This window comes from Hemitrygon akajei, chromosome 8 (genome assembly GCF_048418815.1).
Source record: "Hemitrygon akajei chromosome 8, sHemAka1.3, whole genome shotgun sequence".
Taxonomy (NCBI): Eukaryota; Metazoa; Chordata; class Chondrichthyes; order Myliobatiformes; family Dasyatidae; genus Hemitrygon; species Hemitrygon akajei.
Window position 1 is genome coordinate 16,006,703 of NC_133131.1, and position 20,456 is coordinate 16,027,158.

General features: G+C 40.3%; 1 protein-coding gene across 1 annotated transcript in view; it reads right to left on the bottom strand.

Annotated features, from left to right (window-relative positions):
• Positions 1–20,456, bottom strand: part of vps53 (VPS53 subunit of GARP complex) — a 274,888-nt gene that overhangs the window by 151,619 nt on the left and 102,813 nt on the right. The window contains exon 12 of the mRNA XM_073053325.1: positions 11,998–12,093. Coding sequence (XP_072909426.1) covers positions 11,998–12,093 — 96 coding nt within the window. The remainder of the gene's footprint in view (positions 1–11,997; positions 12,094–20,456) is intronic.

Here is a 20,456-nt window from a genome sequence, read left to right on the forward strand (position 1 = left end):
GGGAAGACCATCAGGAGGGTTGGAGTCCTGCCAAGGGCTGAGCCTTTTGGATTACACAGTAGATCTGGCAGGTGAAGGAAGGGATAGAAATTGGCCCCTCAAGGGATTCATAGAAAAGGACAAGGATTTTGAATTCAGAATGTGCTGGAGGACAGATGAAAACTGGAGATTAGTGAATGACACTTGGATTAGAGCAGCAGAGTTTTGGCTGAGTTAGAAAATATAAGAGAAAGGGAAAAGAAAGCTAATGCAGCAATGTAAAAACCCTGTCTTCAAAAATTTCAGCAGTAAGGGGCATAACCTTACTTTCACTGTATCAACTTAATGTTTAATTCTTAATGTCTATTTTTGCAAACACACCCAAAAATATCTCAAGACATTCATGACTCTTGGCAATCAGGGAAAATCACTTTCCTATTTAAACATTAATATTTGTTCATCTATGTGAAGAATATCTGGTTATTCATGGGTTTCCATCTATAAATGCATCATTAAAAAGTTGTAAAGCAAATATGCAAGCTAAGTTTAATTTTACAAAAACAGTGTTGGGTGTCCCTCTGATTTTATATAGTAAATACTTTGCAAAGTTAGTTTCTTTGAATTGACAGAAAAGGAAATACTGGCAAGACATATGTGCATTTGTCCCAAGTTTTATTCTTTATATATAATCCCATCCAAAATAAACATAATCCTTCTCAACCTAAACAAGCCTGGAGCACAAGCTCCACTTTGGTGGAAGGGACAATGTGACAATAGATTCATCTGTCTTCACACTTGGAAAACAGACAAGCAATGCCGTTGTCATACAAAGAAACCAGTGAAAGACAAATCTGGCAACAATAACCAGGGATAGATTTAGAAAAGTAACATGGTGTTTGACTCCAAAATAACTGAACTTCTTAGCGCAGATCCAGTGCCAACTCAGTAAATATTTTGTTGCACTTGAAAAATGTGTTATTTTGCATTAAACTTCTTCGAAGGGCCATGCTCTTACTAATTGCAAAAATGCCACCTTTTTTTTTTAATTTTAGGGTAAGTCAGGGTAAAATTTACATTTTTTGAACTTTCAACTCTGTTTTGTGAATTAAATAGTTCTGCAGTTCCCTGGGTGCCAACCTGCCGAGTCTACAATTCTGCTCGAGGTCACCAGCTGCTCAAGTGCATGTCGTAGCAGTGCGGTAACATAATAACATGGCCTAATGATTGAGCACTGACCTCCCTTATAACCTTTTGATTGTAATTGAATATATTTTATTTTGACATAAAGATATGTGCACGACTGGAAGAATGCCAGCCAGTGAAAGATTATGTAGGCAATGTTTCATTGCCCTAAACATCTGAGAGGTCACTTTAGAGCTAGTTAAGATTAGGAGTACATGGAGGGGAATGTACGGCAATGCACAGCAATGCTTTTAGATACAATCAAGAGAGGAAGGCAAAAGGCCAAAGGCTTAAACTTGCTGAACATGTAATAGAGGTTATTCCTACTGGGAACTGGAAATTGACTCACGAATTAAATAGTGGAGACAAGAACCACAATTTGGATTAACTCTGATGTGACAGTGGAGGTGATTTTAGGGCCAACCTAGATGGATGAGCTGAACATTTCTGCTCTAACAATAACAATATGACAGGAACATAAGAAAGAGTAGCTCATTCAGCTTTCAAACCTGCTCTGCCATTCAATAAGCTCATCATCTTCCTCAACACTAGCTTTCAGTCCTGAAGAAGGGTCTCGGCCCAAAACATCGACTGTCTAATCATTTCCACAGATGCTGCCTGACCTGTTGAGTTCCTCCAGTACTTTGTGTGTGTTGCTTTGGATTTCTGGTATCTGCAGACTTCTTTGTTCCCATGCCTTTCCCACGTTCACTTCTGTTTTGAATACATTCAACAACTAAGCTTGAGAGTTCTATGGGTAACATATAGCTCGCAGCCCTTTTGATAATTTCAAAACCAAGTTAAACTAGATTCCAAGCCAGCAAAAGCACCCCCTCTTCCCAGAATCTACTTTCTGAGGCTTCTCAAGTATTCTCATCAAGGAGATTACCTCTGATTCCTCTAAATTCAAAGGAATTTAGGCCTAGTCTTTTTTTTTGTAATTTATTTTTTATTGAAGTCCATCATCAAACAAACATTTCCATAAGATGTATTTCAGATACTGTACATATATATCATATATTCATATATGCCACAAATCTCCACATAATATTTATCTGAGGTATACACTTACAGAAAAGAGAGGAAAGAAAGAACAAGCAATCTTTCAATCACCTTGTGAGTCTGAAAACTATCTCTGCTCTACAGTTGACAACTTAGACCAAAATTTACTCCAGGTGGATGCTTCCCTGGTGTCATGGATTATTGATTACCTGACTGGCAGACCACAGTACGTGCGCTTGCAACACTGTGTGTCAGACTGAGTGGTCAGCAGCACTGGGGCTCCACAGGGGACTGTCCTGTCTCCCTTTATCTTCACCATCTGCACCTCGGCCTACAACTACAACACAGAGTCTTGCCATCTTCAGAAGTTTTCTGATGACTCTGCCATAGTTGGATGCATCAGCAAGGGAGATGAGGCTGAGTACAGGGCTACGGTGGGAAACTTTGTCACATGGTGCGAGCAGAATCATCTGCAGCTTAATGAGAAAAAGACTAAGGAGCTGGTGGTGGACCTGAGGAGGGCTAAGGCACCGGTGACCCCTGTTTCCATCCAAGGGGTCAGTGTGGACATAGTGGAAGATTACAAATACCTGGGGATAGGAATGGACAATAAACTAGACTGGTCAAAGAACACTGAGGCTGTCTACAAGAAGGGTCAGAGCCTTTTCTACTTCCTGAGGAGACTGAGGTCCTTTAACATCTGCCAGACAATTCTGAGGATGTTCTACGAGTCTGTGGTGGCCAGTGCTATCATGTCTGCTGTTGTGTGCTGGGGCAGCAGGCTGAGGGTAGCAGACACCAACAGAATCAACAAACTCATTCGTAAAGCCAGTGATGTTATTGGGGTGGAACTGGACTCTCTGATGGTGGTGTCTGAAAAGAGGATGCTGTCCAAGTTGCATGCCATCTTGGACAATGACTCCCATCCACTCCATAATGTACTGGTTAGGCACAGGAGTACATTCAGCCAGAGACTCATTCCATCGAGATGTAACACTGAGCGTCATAGGAAGTCATTCCTACCTGTGGCCATCAAACTTTACAACTCCTCCCTCGGAGTGTCAGACACCCTGAGCCAATAGGCTGGTGCTGGACTTTATTTCCACTTGGCATGATTAACTTATTATTATTTAATTATTTATGGTTTTATATTGCTATGTTTCTACACTATTCTTGGTTGGTGCGGCTATAACAAAACCCAATTTCCCTCGGGATCAATAAAATATGTCTGTCTGTCTGTTCAAATTTAAGGATGCCAATGGAACAACAGAGTAAGTAGTGAGATACCAAAGATAAATAATGCATAGGTAACAGGAATAGTGGGAAAACCAAATGAACAACAAAGGAAGAAACTGTAGGTATTATTAAACCATCACCTTGCTGAGAACAAAAGGGGCATTCAATGCCATAAGATTCTTTTGGATCACACGGGAGGCAACCAGGTCTGCCAAAAATCAGATCTGTGCAGGCAGCTGCAAGCCAAATGCAAAACCACTGGAGTTCACTAAAATTAGTAGCCCAGAAGACTCATTAAAATTGGTTGTTGCCAAGACCCAGCAGCTTGCAATGTTTTTCTCCATTGTCAGAGGCTTATTGTCCTGATCTTAAGATCATTGTCCTGATCTTAATGGCACCAATGGAGTCTTTTAAAATGTCCTGTTTATACTATATTTCAGTTTCTTTCATAGATGTCCTCAAATCACTTTTTGTCACTATTTTCCAAGAACTTCCACATTTCGCAGTGGAAGATGAAGGATCATGTAGATAAGTACAAATGAAAACACTTAGATGATCTAAGCGTAAATGTTTAGCTCACCAGAAGATAGAGATAGTCATTTGCTGCCTGCAGTCTGCTTTGCATTAATGTAGACAACAGAGCAAGGATATTAATGAATAAACAATTGTGTTCACATTGCAATTTATCACAATACCAAAGCATTTCATACAATAAACTTTTAAAATGTGAAGATAATTATGATTATAGTGATATGGTACATAAAATAAGCAGTTTATTGGACTCTGAAGAAACAATCCATCTCAGCTGAATGAGATTTTTAACGTTAATTTAAATTGGTATACAGGACATCAGTTTAATATCCCATCAGAAGGAAGGAGAAAATTGCATCATACATTTAATACCTGGGTCCTAACACGGGGCATGATCTCAACATTTTTTAGTCCTGTGGCAAGGAAGTTAATAAGTGGCTGAAGCTGCAAACAACAAAGCAAAATCTGGAAGCTTTGCTGTCTGAACTGCTTCCATAACCTAGACAGATTTCAGTTTAAAATGCAAAACGCTCAGTTTAAAACCTTGAGAATCTCGACGCAAAGTTTTGAAAGAGAACAGCTGTGTGCACACTACATTGAATCAAGTTGTCAACATAAAATAAAATTAAAATAGAATCTTGATCAAATCTGCTGTGGAATTTTAAAACTAAGAACACTTGGAAGAGATGTTTATCCATTTTCACCCTTTATCCCTACAACCATTCCCAGCATGTGATCTGAACCCACTGCTGCTAACAAGAAAATCTGGACAATAAACAAACTGCGGACATCTTTGAGTAGTTCCTGCGTTGAAATACAGGCACAAAAAGAAAATATTCAGTTGACTAAAGACTGCAGTTCCTTCGAGCCATGAAGGATGGCCAAGATCACAATAAAATTACGTTACACCCTTTCACTTGAGAAACCGTATGGAAGTGTACCATTAGCAGCATCTTGTACTGCAATGAACAAATTTCAAATGGTCTTTATTGACTAAAGCTAGGGCCTAACGTGTTTACATAATGGCAAGATCTTGTAGCTTATACAATCAGCTTCAAGGGAAGGTGAATTAGAATCTGAAAGCAGATTTCATAGTATAAACATTTTCTTCTATCCGATCTCCCAACCCATGGAGGAGCCCAGACATGCACGGTGGCATCCATTATACACAAGGATAATCCTTTGATTTTTTAAAATCATGCATGCATGACCCTTGAAGAATGCCTGGGGTCTTTTTAAAGCAACAATGTCATAGATAGTTAAAGGGGACGCTCCAGCAAATCTCAGACCATGGAGGTAAATGCTGGGAACATACTTCAGAAAGGTCCTCTTGTAATATTGTTGTTTGATGTAGGAACATAAGAAATAGGAGGAGGAGGAGTTGATCCTTTGAGTCCTCAGTAAATTTCATGACTATTGGTTCAAACTCCATGTTCTTGGCTGATTCACATAACCCTGTCAGAAGTGTCAGTTTCAGGGCCAAATTCATGACAGTCTCTCACCCCTCCCCACCCAATGCACCTCCAATTAGGAGCAGATGCCCACATCTCCCTCTAACCTTGTGACCGCCCAGTAGGCCCACCCACCTAACCACATCATAACCACGCATCCATGACCACGGATCTGCTGTTTATTGCTCGTCACTCCTTCGCTCCACTGCTTGTTGAGTTTGAGGTCTCACGACAGACACCCCAAACTACCCTCAGCTCCTTGAGCCCTTTTCCTTGCAATGCTAATATGCACAAAGCATGTTCATTGTGCACATCACCATGGACTTCTTGTGCTGCTGAATCTGAAAAGGTCAACCCTTGAGAGGGACATTCTTGGCTCTGTCACAAATCTCTCCATTGATAACTACTAAATGGGTATCATCCATTTTCTTGGCCTTCTCCCAATAAGTTGCTAAAAGTGAAAACTGATAAATTGGTTGTTTGAAACTGAGCAATCAAAGAGATTAAGTAACTAGAAAGCAAGCACATGTTAAACCTGTGAAATTCAGTATCCAGAAGGTAAAAAGGAAAGACTGAACTATGAGCAAACAAAATCGAAGAGACAGAAAAAGAACTGCTTTAAAAATTGGTCAATTTTAAAATTCAAGATTTTCAAAACCTGGAAACTTAATTATATGACTGTCTCCTAAGGCTATTGATGCTTGTAATTACAAGATGTATAGAGACAATTACATTTTTTACAAAGGAGCCTCTGGGTAAATCCAGACCAACATGATTCAGGTAGTCACTTTGGGATCAACTGCTCAATGAAACTACTGCATATTTACCCTTAAATATTAGCAAGCACAATTAACCACTGCAATTGTTTCAATGGCAAATGTTTGCCCAAATGTTCTGGCATTTATTCTCTCCCCTCCCTCCCTTCAGCAGTTTAACAGACGTGGAAATATTCACATTAATTTAACTAGAATTAACTGGAAATGGACCCCATTGTCACTCATTAAACCAAAAAGATTGGAACAGTCAAACTCTGTTGGGACTGGGTTCACAAATTTTAGATGGCCACAGAGCACTGGACTTGTGCAGAAGAACCAAAGAACCAACCACAGATGTGATTCTTGATCATTACAAGCTGGATAGAATGGCATGGTATACTATTTTTACATGAAAAACTCGAATCAATGGAAAAATGATCCCCTAGCTTTGGATCAATTTGAGTTCTGTCCCAACACAAGGCAGCATCTTCAGAGGCTGAGATAGCTTCTTTTAAAAAAATAGAGGACGTGTCCTGCTTTTGAACAGATGTTCCTATATAATTTAAGTTGGCTGGAGTATTATTTATATGGCTGGATTTTCACAGAATTATTTTTACACAGTGCAACTTCGTTACACTAACATTAACAAAAGCCAGATTTTTTTCCACTCAAAAGAGAGAGAAAAAACAAGTCCTGATTCTTAGCTGTATTTTTGGTGGTTTTGAATCTAGCTTACTCAGGCTAGGAAACCATTCCCACAGTTCCAATTTAATTTATTAAGCAGAGTCAGCAGATAAATCAAAGCTGCTCCAAATTCCAGCATCATCCTTAAGGAAGCTTTTATTTACCAAAGGACTTTTGGCATATAACATACACAAAATGCTGGAGGAACTCAGCATCTATGGAAATGATTAAATAGTCAACGTTTTGGGCTGAAACTCTTCATCAGGACTGGAAAGAAAGGGGGAAGATGCAGGAATAAAAAGGTACGGAAGGGAAGGAAAATAGCTAGAAAGTGATAGGTGAAGCCAGGTGGGTAGGAAAGGTAAAGAGCTGGAGAGGAAGTAATCTAATACGAGAGGGGAGTGGACTACATGAGAAAGGGGAGGAAGGGACCCAAGGGGAGATGATAGGCAAGAGAACACAGTGGGGAATAGAAGAGGGGAGAGGGTGACTGGAAGTCTCCATCAAGTTAGAGGCTACCCAGACGGAATATAAGGTGTTGCTCTTCCATCCTGAGGGTGGCCTCATCGTGTCACAAGAGGAGGCATGGACTGACATGCCACACATGAATTGGAATTAAAATGTTTGGGCACTGGGAAGTTCCGTAGCCAGATCATTGCTAAATCTAGGTGACAGAATTTGGCATGTTTTAAAAGAAGTAGTGAGTTAATTATAGTGACTAAATGTCACTGATAGCAATCATTTGAGTGGAGAAAGAACAGTGTTCCTGGAATACAACTTTTTAGGAACCTCTTTTACATGGATCAGAGAAAACAGGTGCCTCTTTCAAATATTACTAGAAAATTGAAGGATGGCACATGTTATTCCTACATTCAAGAAAGGTAATAGGGATAATCCTGGGATTATAGACCAGCGATTCTTACATCAGTGGTGGGCAAACTATTGGAGAGGATTCTTAGAGGATTTACAAGCATTTGGAGAAACATAGACATATTAGGGATTGTCAGCATGGCTTTGTGAGGAGCAGGTTGTTCCTCATGAGCCTGATTGAATTTTCAAGAAAGCAACAAAAAAAACTGATAATGGCAGAGCAGTGGATGAGGTGTATTTCAGTTATACGTTCACCAAGATTTGGAATTGTCTTGCCCACAGAAAGCAGAGGGTGGTAGTTGATGGAGCATATTTTGAATGGATTCCAGGTCAGTGACTAGCTGTATTCTGTAGGGCTCCGTTCTGGGAGTCCTAATCATTGTGATTTTTTATAAATAACTTGGATGAAGATGTGGTTAGTATGTTTGCAAATAACACTAAGGCTGGCAGTGTTGTAGATAGTGTAGAAGGTCGTCATTGGTTACAACTGTATATTTATAGGATGCAGAGCTAGGCCGAGAATTGGCAGGTGGAGTTCAATCCGGAGCAATGTGAAGTGATACACTTTGGAAAGTCAAACTTGAAGTCAGAGTACAAGGTTAATGGCAGGATTGTAAACAGTGTGGAAGAACAGTAGGATCTTGAGGTCCAAGTTCACAGGTCCCTGAAAGATGCCACACAGGCTGATAGGCTGCTTAAGAAGGCATATGGTGTGTTGGCTTTCATTAATCAGGGAAGTGAGTTCAACATCCACGATGAAGTACTGCAGCACTACAAAACTCCGGTTAGACTACACTTGGAATATAATGTTTAGTTCTGGTTGCCTCATTAGAGGAAGGGCATGGAAGCTTTAAAGAGTGTGCAGAGGAGATTTACCAGAATGCTGTCTGGATTAGAGAGCATGTCTTATGAGGAAAGATTGAGCAAGCTAGGGTTTTTCTCTTTGGAGGGAAGAAGGATGAGAGATGACTTGATGGAGATGTATAAAATGATACGAGGCATACATAGGATGGACAGACAAAGACTTTTCCCCATGGCAGCAATCGCTACTACAAGAGACATATGCTGAAAAGTATTGTGGGGTGGTTGTAGAGTCAGATACATTGGGGGTATGCAAGAGAGTTTTAGATAGACACATAGATGAAAGAAAAATGGAGGGCTATGTGGGAGAGAAGGGTTAGATCAGGGATTCCTCTCCTGGGATCCACAGACCCCTTGGTTGATGGTAGCAGACCATGGCAAAAAAATGGTTGGGAACCCTTGGGTTAGATTGATCTTGGAGTAGGTTAAAAGATTGGCACAGTATCATGAGTCAAATGCCCTCTACTGTGCTGTACTGAGTGAATTCAACATTTTCCAATCATTCTTTCTCTTGGATACACACTAGCAATTGAAAACAGACAAATTATGACATAGCAAGTAGCAGTTACTTCCTGCAGATTCATTGCTGCTAAGAACTAGCTTTATTCTGGCCACTTGGTACAACATTATCACATTGTTCTTTAGGGTTAGAATGGGATGATGGGGTGGAGGGCAGCGGGGGAGCGGAGGGGAAGGCAGGTGCCCTGTTGACCTAAATTCCCTTGTCCCTCACCGTTACTCCCGTGGAAATGAATGGATTCACGCAACCTGCACCAAGAATAAACTGGCACCCACACAGGAGACAGACATCCCCAGGAAGGGTGCTGGGAAATTGCTGCAAATTCACACAATTTTGCTGGACTCACAAGAGGAAGAATGGGCGGGACTTGTGCATTCATAAGGAAATTCTGAACTTGAAGAAATGTTGACAGCTCAGAATGTAAATGCACACATTTCTCAGCACGTTTTATTTCAATAATGGAGTATTCACAACATGGGTCAATGTCAATGCCATTCCTGGTATCACCATTCACCACTGTGCCCACTTATGAAAGGATTTTATGGCATTGGTGGGTGGATAGAAGAGGCTGATCATGCAACTTCCTTGGATTTAAACTAAATCACACTTTCCTTTTAAAGGCAAGAATTTGACAGGGTCATATTAAGCATTTATCATGAAGTGCGACTAATAACACAATAATTCTCACACAATTTTAACTTTTGGCCTCAACAAGCCTTTTTACTTTGCAAATTAAGATTTTTGACAATCTCATTAAAGAAGCACAAGTCAAATATTCCAAAAAGCTACCAAAGAATTGCAATGCATCTCTGAAGCATCATAGTCGATTAGGCAAGCAGAAGGAATGACAGCAAGTGAAAAGAGTGCAGTAAAGAAAAATGGTACTAATTAGTATTTCTTACCTTATCTGCTTCTCCTAATTTAATCATTTAAAGATTTAAACACATTATGTCCCCTGCTAATCAATCATTAGCAGGGGAAATGGCAAGTTCACATATTAGACTAACAATCCTGTCTCAAGAGATCAAGTCAGGTCAAATCATCCATCAAGAAGCATGTCAATTTGAGAGACTAAAAGTACCCTGGAGATCACACTCTCAGGCCATGGATAAATCAGCAGACAACTGGACAGGAATATGTTTGTGCCTTCTAATCAGCAGTGTGTGGCTATATTGGTAGCCACAACATCTGATAGGCCATTAGCTTTCGTTAAATGGTTTCACCCACTCCACTCTATCACTTTGTGAATCTGATCTGCCCTACATACCATTCAACTTTCACTCCTTAAAGTGCAGAACTACTCTGATTTCATTTTAACAAATTAACTTCTTCACATTTGCTGTTTTATTAAACTCCATTTCATGCTTTTTGACCATTCCAATTTATCACTATCTTCTTAAAGCTCCCCTTAACTCTTTGACTCTTATTTGTAACTCTTACTTAAATGTATTGTGAGAATTTGGCCACCTTTTAGAGTCATAGAAAAATACAGAACAGAAACAGGTCCTTCAGCCCATCTAATCTGTGCCGAGCCATTGAAACTACCTACTCCCATCGACTTGCACCAGGACTGTAGCCCTCCATACCCCTACCCTTTTACTCTATTTCTATATGCAAATAAATGGATGGAGTATACTGGGATGCACAGGTTGCCACTGGCAACCACACTGAAAAGCCTCCCTCACATAGAAACATAGAAAACCTACAGCACAATACAGGCCCTTCTGCCCACAAGGTTGTGCCGAATATCTCCCTACCTTAGAAACTACTAGGCTTACCCATAGCCCTCTATTTTTCTATGCTCCATGTAACTATCCAAAAGTCTCTTAAAAGACCCTATTGTATCCACTTCTCCTTTCCAACCATCCTTGAAAACAAATTTATCACTGCCCTTTAATTCCTATCACTTGAATCATATTAAACACTTTGGATGTACATAATTATTTTAAGTTTTTACAAAGGAACACAATGCTACTCCCTTAACGGTCTGTACACCAAATGGATCCTACACAAACCACAAAGCTATTGGAGACCAATAATAATGTAAAGCTCTTTTTCTCCTCAAACATTAATTAAGTTATTCATTAAGGATCTTTGTTTTGTTTTACTATTCACTGCTTTTCCATAGTCTTGTGAATACAATGTTCAGTTCCATAGACACCAAAAGTGCTATTTCATAAGAACGGTTTGGGCTACTCAATCATTAGAGTTATCAGATCAAGCCAATCATAATAATTCCATTGCTGCCACTGATTGAAACCAGTTCACTCAGCACACAAAGAGTGCGCCAAGCGCTTCCTTTATTCATGAAATCCGCTAAGCTTTCAGCAAAGTGGAAGTATCTTTTAAAAATATATTCTGCAAATCAAACTCACTCACAAAGAAAAAGATCTTGGGCCTCCTGCAGTTTATTTTGACCACAATTGCTGAATTTCTCCAGTAATTGTGTGTACTGACTTAAAATCTAGATTGCACTGATGGATCGATGACAGAATTATTTTTGCTTCAGTGTTTTGCAGGATGCAAACCATACTGCAGGGACTGAAACCAAAGGGATTGGTTGCTGCTTGCATGAAGCATTTTCATTTTTTATAAATAAATGCAGAAATGACAGGTCAGAAATCGGTTCTGCCTAATAGTCTTCCTGCCAATATGATCCTGCATTAGCTAAGTGGTTTATAAGCACAATTCCGCCAGTATCTTAAACAGAATGGAGGATTATCAATTACCACTTGAGACTCCACAGGGTATATAATGAACTTGCCTTCCTTCAAAATATTGCCCCAAGTTGGAAGTTAGTAACCTTGCAGACCTCGCCTCTATTCGCAACACATCAGTTAGCTGAGGAACTCACATCAAAAAGGTGACAAGAAAATAAAATTAATTAACACTGCCTTATTCTAGTTGTTCTTTACCCCCTTTTTACCTTCTCCAGATCACTTTCTTTCTCAGGGTCGCAATCCACTCCAGTTTCATCCTCCAGGATTGGATTTGTAGGAGGTGGCGCAGGTTCTGGCTTTTTCTGTCAATTGGAAGAATAGAGCTTTCAGTCAACGTACAAATTCAAAAACCATGAGCAAAAATATATTTCAACACATACATGCAATAAACACACAAATATGCCAAATTAATAAACCAGCTCATTCAGAACATATATAGAACAAAAATAAACTGCATGGAATTTTACTTCTGGACTTCTTCACTGCTGTGGGAGGCCTGAAGCTCCCTTACTGATTCAAACATTCACTGTTTCTCTTTACTGGCTGGAATGGTTTGTACCATCATGGCGTGATACAAGAGTACAAATATTTACTATATAAAGCAAGATCTTTTTCACGTTATTTGAGTTACACATTTATTCCTAATGATAAAACGGATGGCAGGCAGACAAATAATTAAAATTTGACGATTAACTATAACTAGAATGCATATACCAAAAGTAAATTCACAACTACCTTATAATACTGTTATTCACCTGTAAGGAACAGGTTGGCAGGAGCAGAGACTTTATGGTTACTTTAAGCAGAACCCTGACCAGAAGCCAGTCATTACAAAATGTCAATGTATTAAGAAAGGTGTCCAGTCTCACAAGAGAAAGATAGGCTTCACTGCTTTAATCAACACTGAACAAGCTGTGCCCTGTCAAGCTAGGAAACTGTCAGTGGTAGGCTGGTTTGAAAGGCCATAAACGGGGACACTTCCTTTCATTCAGCAGGAAATAGGAACTATCTGCAAAAACTATTATGGTTCTGTTGAAGGCAAAGATCTTTTATGAATTTCATCAAGCCAGTTACCACATGGTAGCATTCTCAAAAATATGCTTTAATTTTGTCACAGCTATTAATTAGGTTTTGCAAATATTTTCTATTATTGAGAATTTCAGCATGCAAAACATTAACTGTTTACAGAATGACCTATCCCCCCATTCTCTGTAATTATAATTACAAAGTGCTCCACAAAACAAAGTACTTTTAACTAGCCCAGTTTGTACATTAGAAGCTGTAACCATTTAACGCTCACAACCCAAAAACTAAAAATTCAACTTGATACATAGAAAAATTATTGTAAATTAAACACTCACCAATCAATATGAGTATGCATGGGGAGCTCTGTCAAGCTTCTGTGATTTGTCAAGTTATAATTGTCTGTCTTTAAACAAAGTAAAGGCAGAGATGATGATTGACAACTACAAGATAATATGCAGGTTGGCCATGTGAGTGCTTCATTCCACCTACCGTACTTGTCCTCACTGATATCAACAATACTCTCAATATTAGGCCAAGATTTCAGGCCCCCTATTATCTTAACTACATCAGACTACACGTTCATAATTCACAACTGAAACCTACCTGTCTCATCTCTCATCCTCTTAATCTTGTCAAGTAGCCAGACTCTCAGAGTTCTAACACAATTAACATTTTTGTAATAACTGCTTCATTTTAAACAGCTCCATTTTAATAGTACTTAACTAGTGAATCCCCTACTTTTGGTCTGTATCCCTCCTGCATCACACATTGTGGTTAGATTATATCCATGGCTTCTTAATTAAACCTGCAATTTACACACTTTGTAGTTTAAACTCAAAATATTCTACACATCTTACTCACACAATATATGAACAGAGATGGTATTATCGATTACTTCCTTAAGAGCCTTCCACACTGAACTGTGCCCAAGAACTATATTTAATACTAGTATACAGTAATATTTCTTATGACTGCATGTGACTGTTAATCCAGGGATATTAGGTTTCCTAATTAAACAACATTCTTTGAGTGAGAAGGACGCAGCTACACTACAAAACAGAGCACCTTTGCACTGAAAGGTTAATGTATACCTTTGTATACATTACAATGTATAAAGCATACTGAAAGGTTAATGTATATTTTAGATTAGATTAAATTCAACTTTGTCATTGTGCCAAGTACAGATACAAAGCCAATGAAATGCAATTAGCATCTAACCAGAAATGCAAAGAATAGTGTTATTTACAAAATAACTGTGAATAAAAAGTAAGTGCTACAGCACACAAATATAAAAGTACTGAGACAGTACAATATGGGTTAAATACTGCTTAGCGCTGTGATGTGAGGTTCAGCAGGGTCACAGCCTCAGGGAAGAAGCTCTTCCTGAGCCTGCTGGTGTGGGAGCGGAGGCTCCTGTAGCACCTACCGGATGGGAGGAGAGTAAAAAGTCCATGGTTAGGGTCAGATGCATCCTTGATAATGCTTTTCGCCCTGCCCAGGCAGCGTTTATGGTAGATGTTCTCAATGGTGGGCAATTGGGTGCCGATAATCCGCTGGGCAGTTTTCACCACCCACTGGAGTGCTTTGCAGTCTGATATGGGACAATTGCCATACCACACTGAGATGCAGTTGGTGAGTATGCTCTCAATGGTACAGTGGTAAAAGTCTGTCAGTATCCTGGGCCAGGGGTGAGCTTTCCTGATGCTCTGCAGGAAATAAAGGCGCTTGATCAGGATGGAGGAGTTCAGGGCAGGTGAGATCATCGGAAATGTGGTCACCAAGGAACTTGAAGCTTGATACACACTCCACTACAGCTCCATTGATGTAGATGGGGACATCAGTGTGGCCCTAGCGAGCCTGAAGTCCACAATGATCTCCTTGGTCTCCTGGATGTTAAGGGCCAGGTTTCTGTCGGCACACCTTGTGGCCAGGTGCTGGATCTCGTCCCTGTAGGCCGTTTCGTCATCCCTTCTGATTAGGCCAACCACTGTGGTGTCATCTGCAAACTTGATTATGGAATTAGAATTAGAATTAGAACCATGTACAGGAACGCAGTCATAGGTGAACCTCTGCTGTGAACCAGAAGAGGGCTCAGCACACAGCCTCGAGACACACCAGTATTCAGGGTGAGAAAGGAGGAGGAGAAGTTGTCTAACTTAACAAATTGGGCTCTGTTAGTCAGGAAGTCCAAGGTCCAATCGCAGGGGGATGTGCTGATATCAAGCTGGCGAAGTTTGGAGGGGATCACAGTATTAAATGCCAAAATAAAGTCAATGAACAGCATTCTGACGTAAGAGTTGGGACTGTCCAGGTGGGTCAGGGCAGAGTGAGTGCCGTGGAGATGGCGTCCTCTGTTGACCTGTTGGTGCGATAGGCAAATTGATGGGGGTCCAGGGTAGTGGGCAGACAGGACTTCAGATGTGATTGAACCAGTCTCTCAAAGCACTTTGCAATGATGGGGGTGAGTGCAACTGGACGGAAGTCACTCAGGCCCGTGGCAGTGGAATGCTTCGGCACTGGCACAATGGTGGCGATCTTGAAGCTTGTGGGAACAACTGCCTGGGCCAGGGACAGATTGAAAATGTCCGTGAAAACCCCGGCGAACTGCCCTGCACAGACTCTGAGCACACAGCCAGGTGTTCCATCCGGACCAGCTACCTTCCATACATTCACCCTGCTCAGGGTGGCGCAAACGTTGGAGGTGGAAAGTGAGAGAGACAGTTCACCAGGTGGGAGATCCGCTTTGAGGGTGACCTCCTTGTTCCTTCAGTCAAAGCGAACATAGAAGTAATTGAGCTCATCAGGGAGGGAAACAGAGCTGGAAGGGGGCACAGTACTAGGTGGTTTGAAGTCTGTAATAATCTGTATGCCATGCCACATGCGCCGGGGGTCCAAGGAGTTAAAATGCTCCTCGATCCTCTGTTTGTAAATGTGTTTAGCCTGAGAGATTCCCCTCCTCAGGCTGAGCTGTAAGCCTCCTGGTCTCCAGACCTGAAGGCTGAATCTCTGGCTTTGAGCAGGAGGCGAACCTCTCTCTTCATCCATGGTTTCTGATTGGGGAAAACTTTTGTTTGTTTTTGTGATGTTACTCTATCTACACACCTGTTGATGTGCTCAAGGACAGATTTGGTATATAAGTCAATGTTAATCTGAGAGTCTGTGGTGGCATGGGTAGCAAACGCACTCCAGTCTGTGTGCTGAACATGACATTTTGTACCTGCTTTTATTCTAAATCATCCATTTTCAGGAGATGAATTCTGTGAGGCCCTTTACATTTTATTATTTCACACAAGCAATTCAATTGACACAACAGGTCCATGCCAGAGATGAGGCTCCACACAGGGCTTCTCTCACCTCATCAATGTTTCTCGCTCATACGTTTTCTTTCTTTTTAAAAATGCCACTACAGAGGAATCTTCAATTACCCCATGTAGCAGAGTGCTTCAGGCCACAATAACCTTCTTTCTGGGTTGAGCAGTTTCTCCTGAATTCCCTATTACCTAATAACACTGGAAAGGTGGGGGAGGAGAGTGAGATGGAAGGGGCTGCAAATACAAAACGCTAAGAATTTTGGTTCAGTGGTCATAGTTAAATTGCAGAATGGGTGAGGGGTCCAAACTGAACAAGCATCCACTAAGTGGAGCACAGCATATACAGTTGCAAACATCTACCCCACTAGATTTGCTCGTGATTATTAGGCTCTTAATACATATGGCTCTTAATTTACTTCTCATATCTGTAAGTAGATATTCTTTCTCTGTGTCTACACTATCATACTCCATATAATCTTAATGTCTTCTTTTAGGTCACTTCTCTTAAGTCTTTCTTTCCTGCCAGATTTAACTGACATTTTTCATATTAAAAACACTCAAACTTTGGGGCAGCACAGTACTGTAGTAGTTAGCATAACACTATTATAGCACCAGTGACCAGGGATTTGCTTGCACGTGGATTTCTTCTGGGTGTTCTGGTTCTCCACCATTCCAAATACATATAGGTTATTAGGTTAATTGGTCACACGGGTGTAATTGGGTTGTGTGAGCTCATTGGGCCTGAAGGGCCTGTTAAATGCTGTATTCTAAATAAATAAACTAACTCTCTGAGTGGGGACTTCAGTTTAAAGGCAAGAAATGAAATTCCCGTATGTTTGTCCCCTTTGATAGTAAATTGTAGGCTGGGCAGGTGGTATTGAAGTAGCGATGATTCAGCATTCTGCAGTCAGAGTGTACCAGTGACTTAGGTTCAATTCCGTCTCTCTGTAAGGAGTTTGGATGTTCTCCTTGTGACCATGTGGGTTTCTAAGTGCTCCGCTTTCTCCCACATTCCAAAGACATACAGCTTAGTAGGTTAATTGGACCCATGGGTGTAATAGGACGGTGTGGCTCGTTGAGCCAGAAGAATCTGTAACGTGCTGAATCTTTAAACAAAAAATACATTAGCTCAACTAATCACTTTCCTTCTTTCAACTCATATTACCAGGCACACTTGTCAGATTCTAGAAAATCCTAAACGCTTCCTGGAAGACTTAAACAAGTTGTTCCGTTTTAAAATATGTAAACAATGTTAAATAAATCATCATATCCTTCATCTAATATTGGGACTAAATTGTTACTTCAAGCAAGCCTTTGGACGTGATGAAGGTGTAATCTATTAGACGCTGAAGAGCAGTAATTCATTTGCTGCACGCTGCTGACAAGAGAACACAAAGCCAAGTATATGCACATCAATCATACCAGTATAATCAACGTTGGACATCCTTTTGAACTGATTCTGTACAGATCCTATGCATGAAAGAATTATCAGCGGCCATTTTAACGTTCACACATACTTCGTGGAATTTGAAGCTAGGCTAAGCAAAACACTGGCACAAGTCTTGTGTTGAGATAATTAGTGTTTGTTACTGATTGGCTTCAATTATGAAGAATTATCTGAAATTCAGAAATTGGCCTACAATAAGTCACCTGGAAGTTATGCACTTGCAAACTAGCTTCTAGCCAGGTGCCTACATCAAACAGCTACCAGTGGAATTGGTTTAGATATTTTTATGATCCTTTTTCATCTCATGGCAGCATTTAATTCTCATAGCTTAGAACAGGGGTCAGCAACCTTTTTGCCTCTGTGGGCCGGATAACATATTAATGAGCGGACGGTGGGCCAGATAAATGGAATTATCCATTTAAATACATCTAGTTATGTTTTGCCTCAAATTAATGAATAACACATGCTAGAAAATCATTTGTGCTTAACCAAGGATGCCAATTAGTAATCAAAGAACTCAGTTTAGTTGCAATTTATTTCAATCAAGGCATCTTTTGAATCTATTAAAAGGACACAAAGAATCTTTAAACATAAAACGTATGAACATGATGCATTGAATGGTGGCAAATTAAGTATAATAAAAAATAAAATTTTAATGCAAACAGTCGATAAATCAATGTGAAACTTGATGCTGTTTGTTGTTTGAAAGCCTCTCAATATTGGGTGTCAGACTTGTTGAAGCCAACAGCAGACATTATCTGGATGGGCATCAGTCAACCTTGTTCTCAAATGGTTCTTGGTGCTTCATTTTTGAAAATAATTGCTCACACAGATAAGTGCTGCCAAACAATGATGCCATCTTTTTTGCATGGTCCACTAAGTTAGGATACTTCCCACTTGGATGAATATATTTTCTATAGAAGTCAAGCACTGACACATCTTCAGAATGAAATTTCGATCTCAATATGTCATCACACTGCATCTTAATCAATTCCATTTGAAAAATTTCTGATGCAGTGTCCACTTCCACATCAAATGGAGTAGCAAACAGCTTGAACTCATTGCATGCAAGTGAAAATCAGCAAAACGAGATGAAAACTCTTTTCTAAATTCTTGGACCTTTGTCTCATTTTCTAGGCAAATGAGACAAACTGGTTTCCCAGCTTGCTCGATGAAGAAGTAATCTGGTGTCCAAGTGTCTTGGAAATCTCGGCACTCAGTGTCTACCTTTCTGCGTTTTGCATTCATTGCCATTGGAATATTTTTCTTCGATTTTATTTCGAAACACAAGTTATTCAACAAGTATCATAGTACGTGTAAATATTTGGATATTTAGCGTGGATTTCTTGTTAAAACACAGTGACGCTGTTTCTGTTTACAAATTTGAACGATCCCATCTGAAAACCTGCGTGTGCACAGAGAGTATCTAATACGTATTAATAAGGTAGTCTGCCTTCCCATCATTCGTATGTACCAGTGTTTGGTTTGGAACAAAACGGAACCTGGGGCCAGTGTTACAAGATGCCATGCATGTCCATCAGTGTGGTTGCATGAAACACTCTGAATAAGGAAAAACCGCTCGCGGGCTGGATAAGCATAGTATCCCAATATTTGCTCGCGGGCCACATCTGGCCCGTGGGCTGTAGGTTGCCTACCCCTGACTTGGAGATTCTTGGGCAAAACTAGATGCGACTTTCAAGACATTCACAGAAGCTGCTTTTAGTTGTAAATTAGTAGTTACAGTGCCTTGAAAAAGTTTTCATCCACCACAACTATTTTTACATTTTACTGTCTCATTTTTAAAATTTAAAATATATTGAAGTAGGACTTTCTGAGCTAATCTACAAACCACTGGGCATGTATCAAATAAAGTCTTGGAAAAGTACAGCACAGAAGCATGCCCTTTGGCCCATCTAGTCCATGCTGAAACCACTTAAACTGCCTACTCCCATTGACCTGCACCAGGACCAGAGCCCTCCATATCCCTTCCATCCATGTACCAATCCAAACTTCTCTTAAACATTGAAATCAAGCTTGCGTAAACCACTTGTGCTGGCAGCTCATTCCATAATCTCACAACCCTCTGAGTGAAGTAGTTTCCCCTTATGTTCCCTTAAATTTTTCACCTTTCACCCTTAACCCATACCACTGGTTGTAGTCCCACCCAAACTCAGTGGAATAAACCCTATTTATACTCCTCGTAGTTTTGTATGCCTCTATCAAATCTCTTCTCAATCTTCTATATTCCAAGGAATAAAGTCTTAATCTATTCAATCTTTCCTTATAACTCAGGTCCTCCAGACCCGACAACATCCTTGTAAATTTTCTCTGTACTCTTTCTGTACTCTTATTTACATTTTTCTGGTAGGTAGGGGAACTAAAATGCACACAATATCCCAAATTAGGCATCATCAATGTCTTATACAACTTCAACATAACATCCCATCTCCTGTACTCAATACTTCGATTTATAAAGGCCAAATGTGCCAAAAGCTTTCTCTACAACCCTCTCCACCTGTGATGCCACTTTCAATAAATTATGGATCTGTATTCCCAGATCCCTTTGTTCTACCATACTCCTCAGTGCCCTACCGTTCACTGTGTAAGACCTAACCTGGCTGGTCCTACCAAAATGCAACACCTCGCACTTGTCTGCATTAAATTTCATCCGCCATTTCTCAACCCATTTTTCCAACAGGTCCAGATCCCACTGCAAGCCATGATAGACTTCCTCACTGTCCACTGCACCCCCAATCTTGGTGTCATCAGTAAATTTGTTGACCCAGTTAACCACATTATCATCCAGATTGTTGATATAGATTGCAAACAACAATGGACCGAGCACTGATCCCTGCTGCACTCCACTAGTCACAGGCCTCCA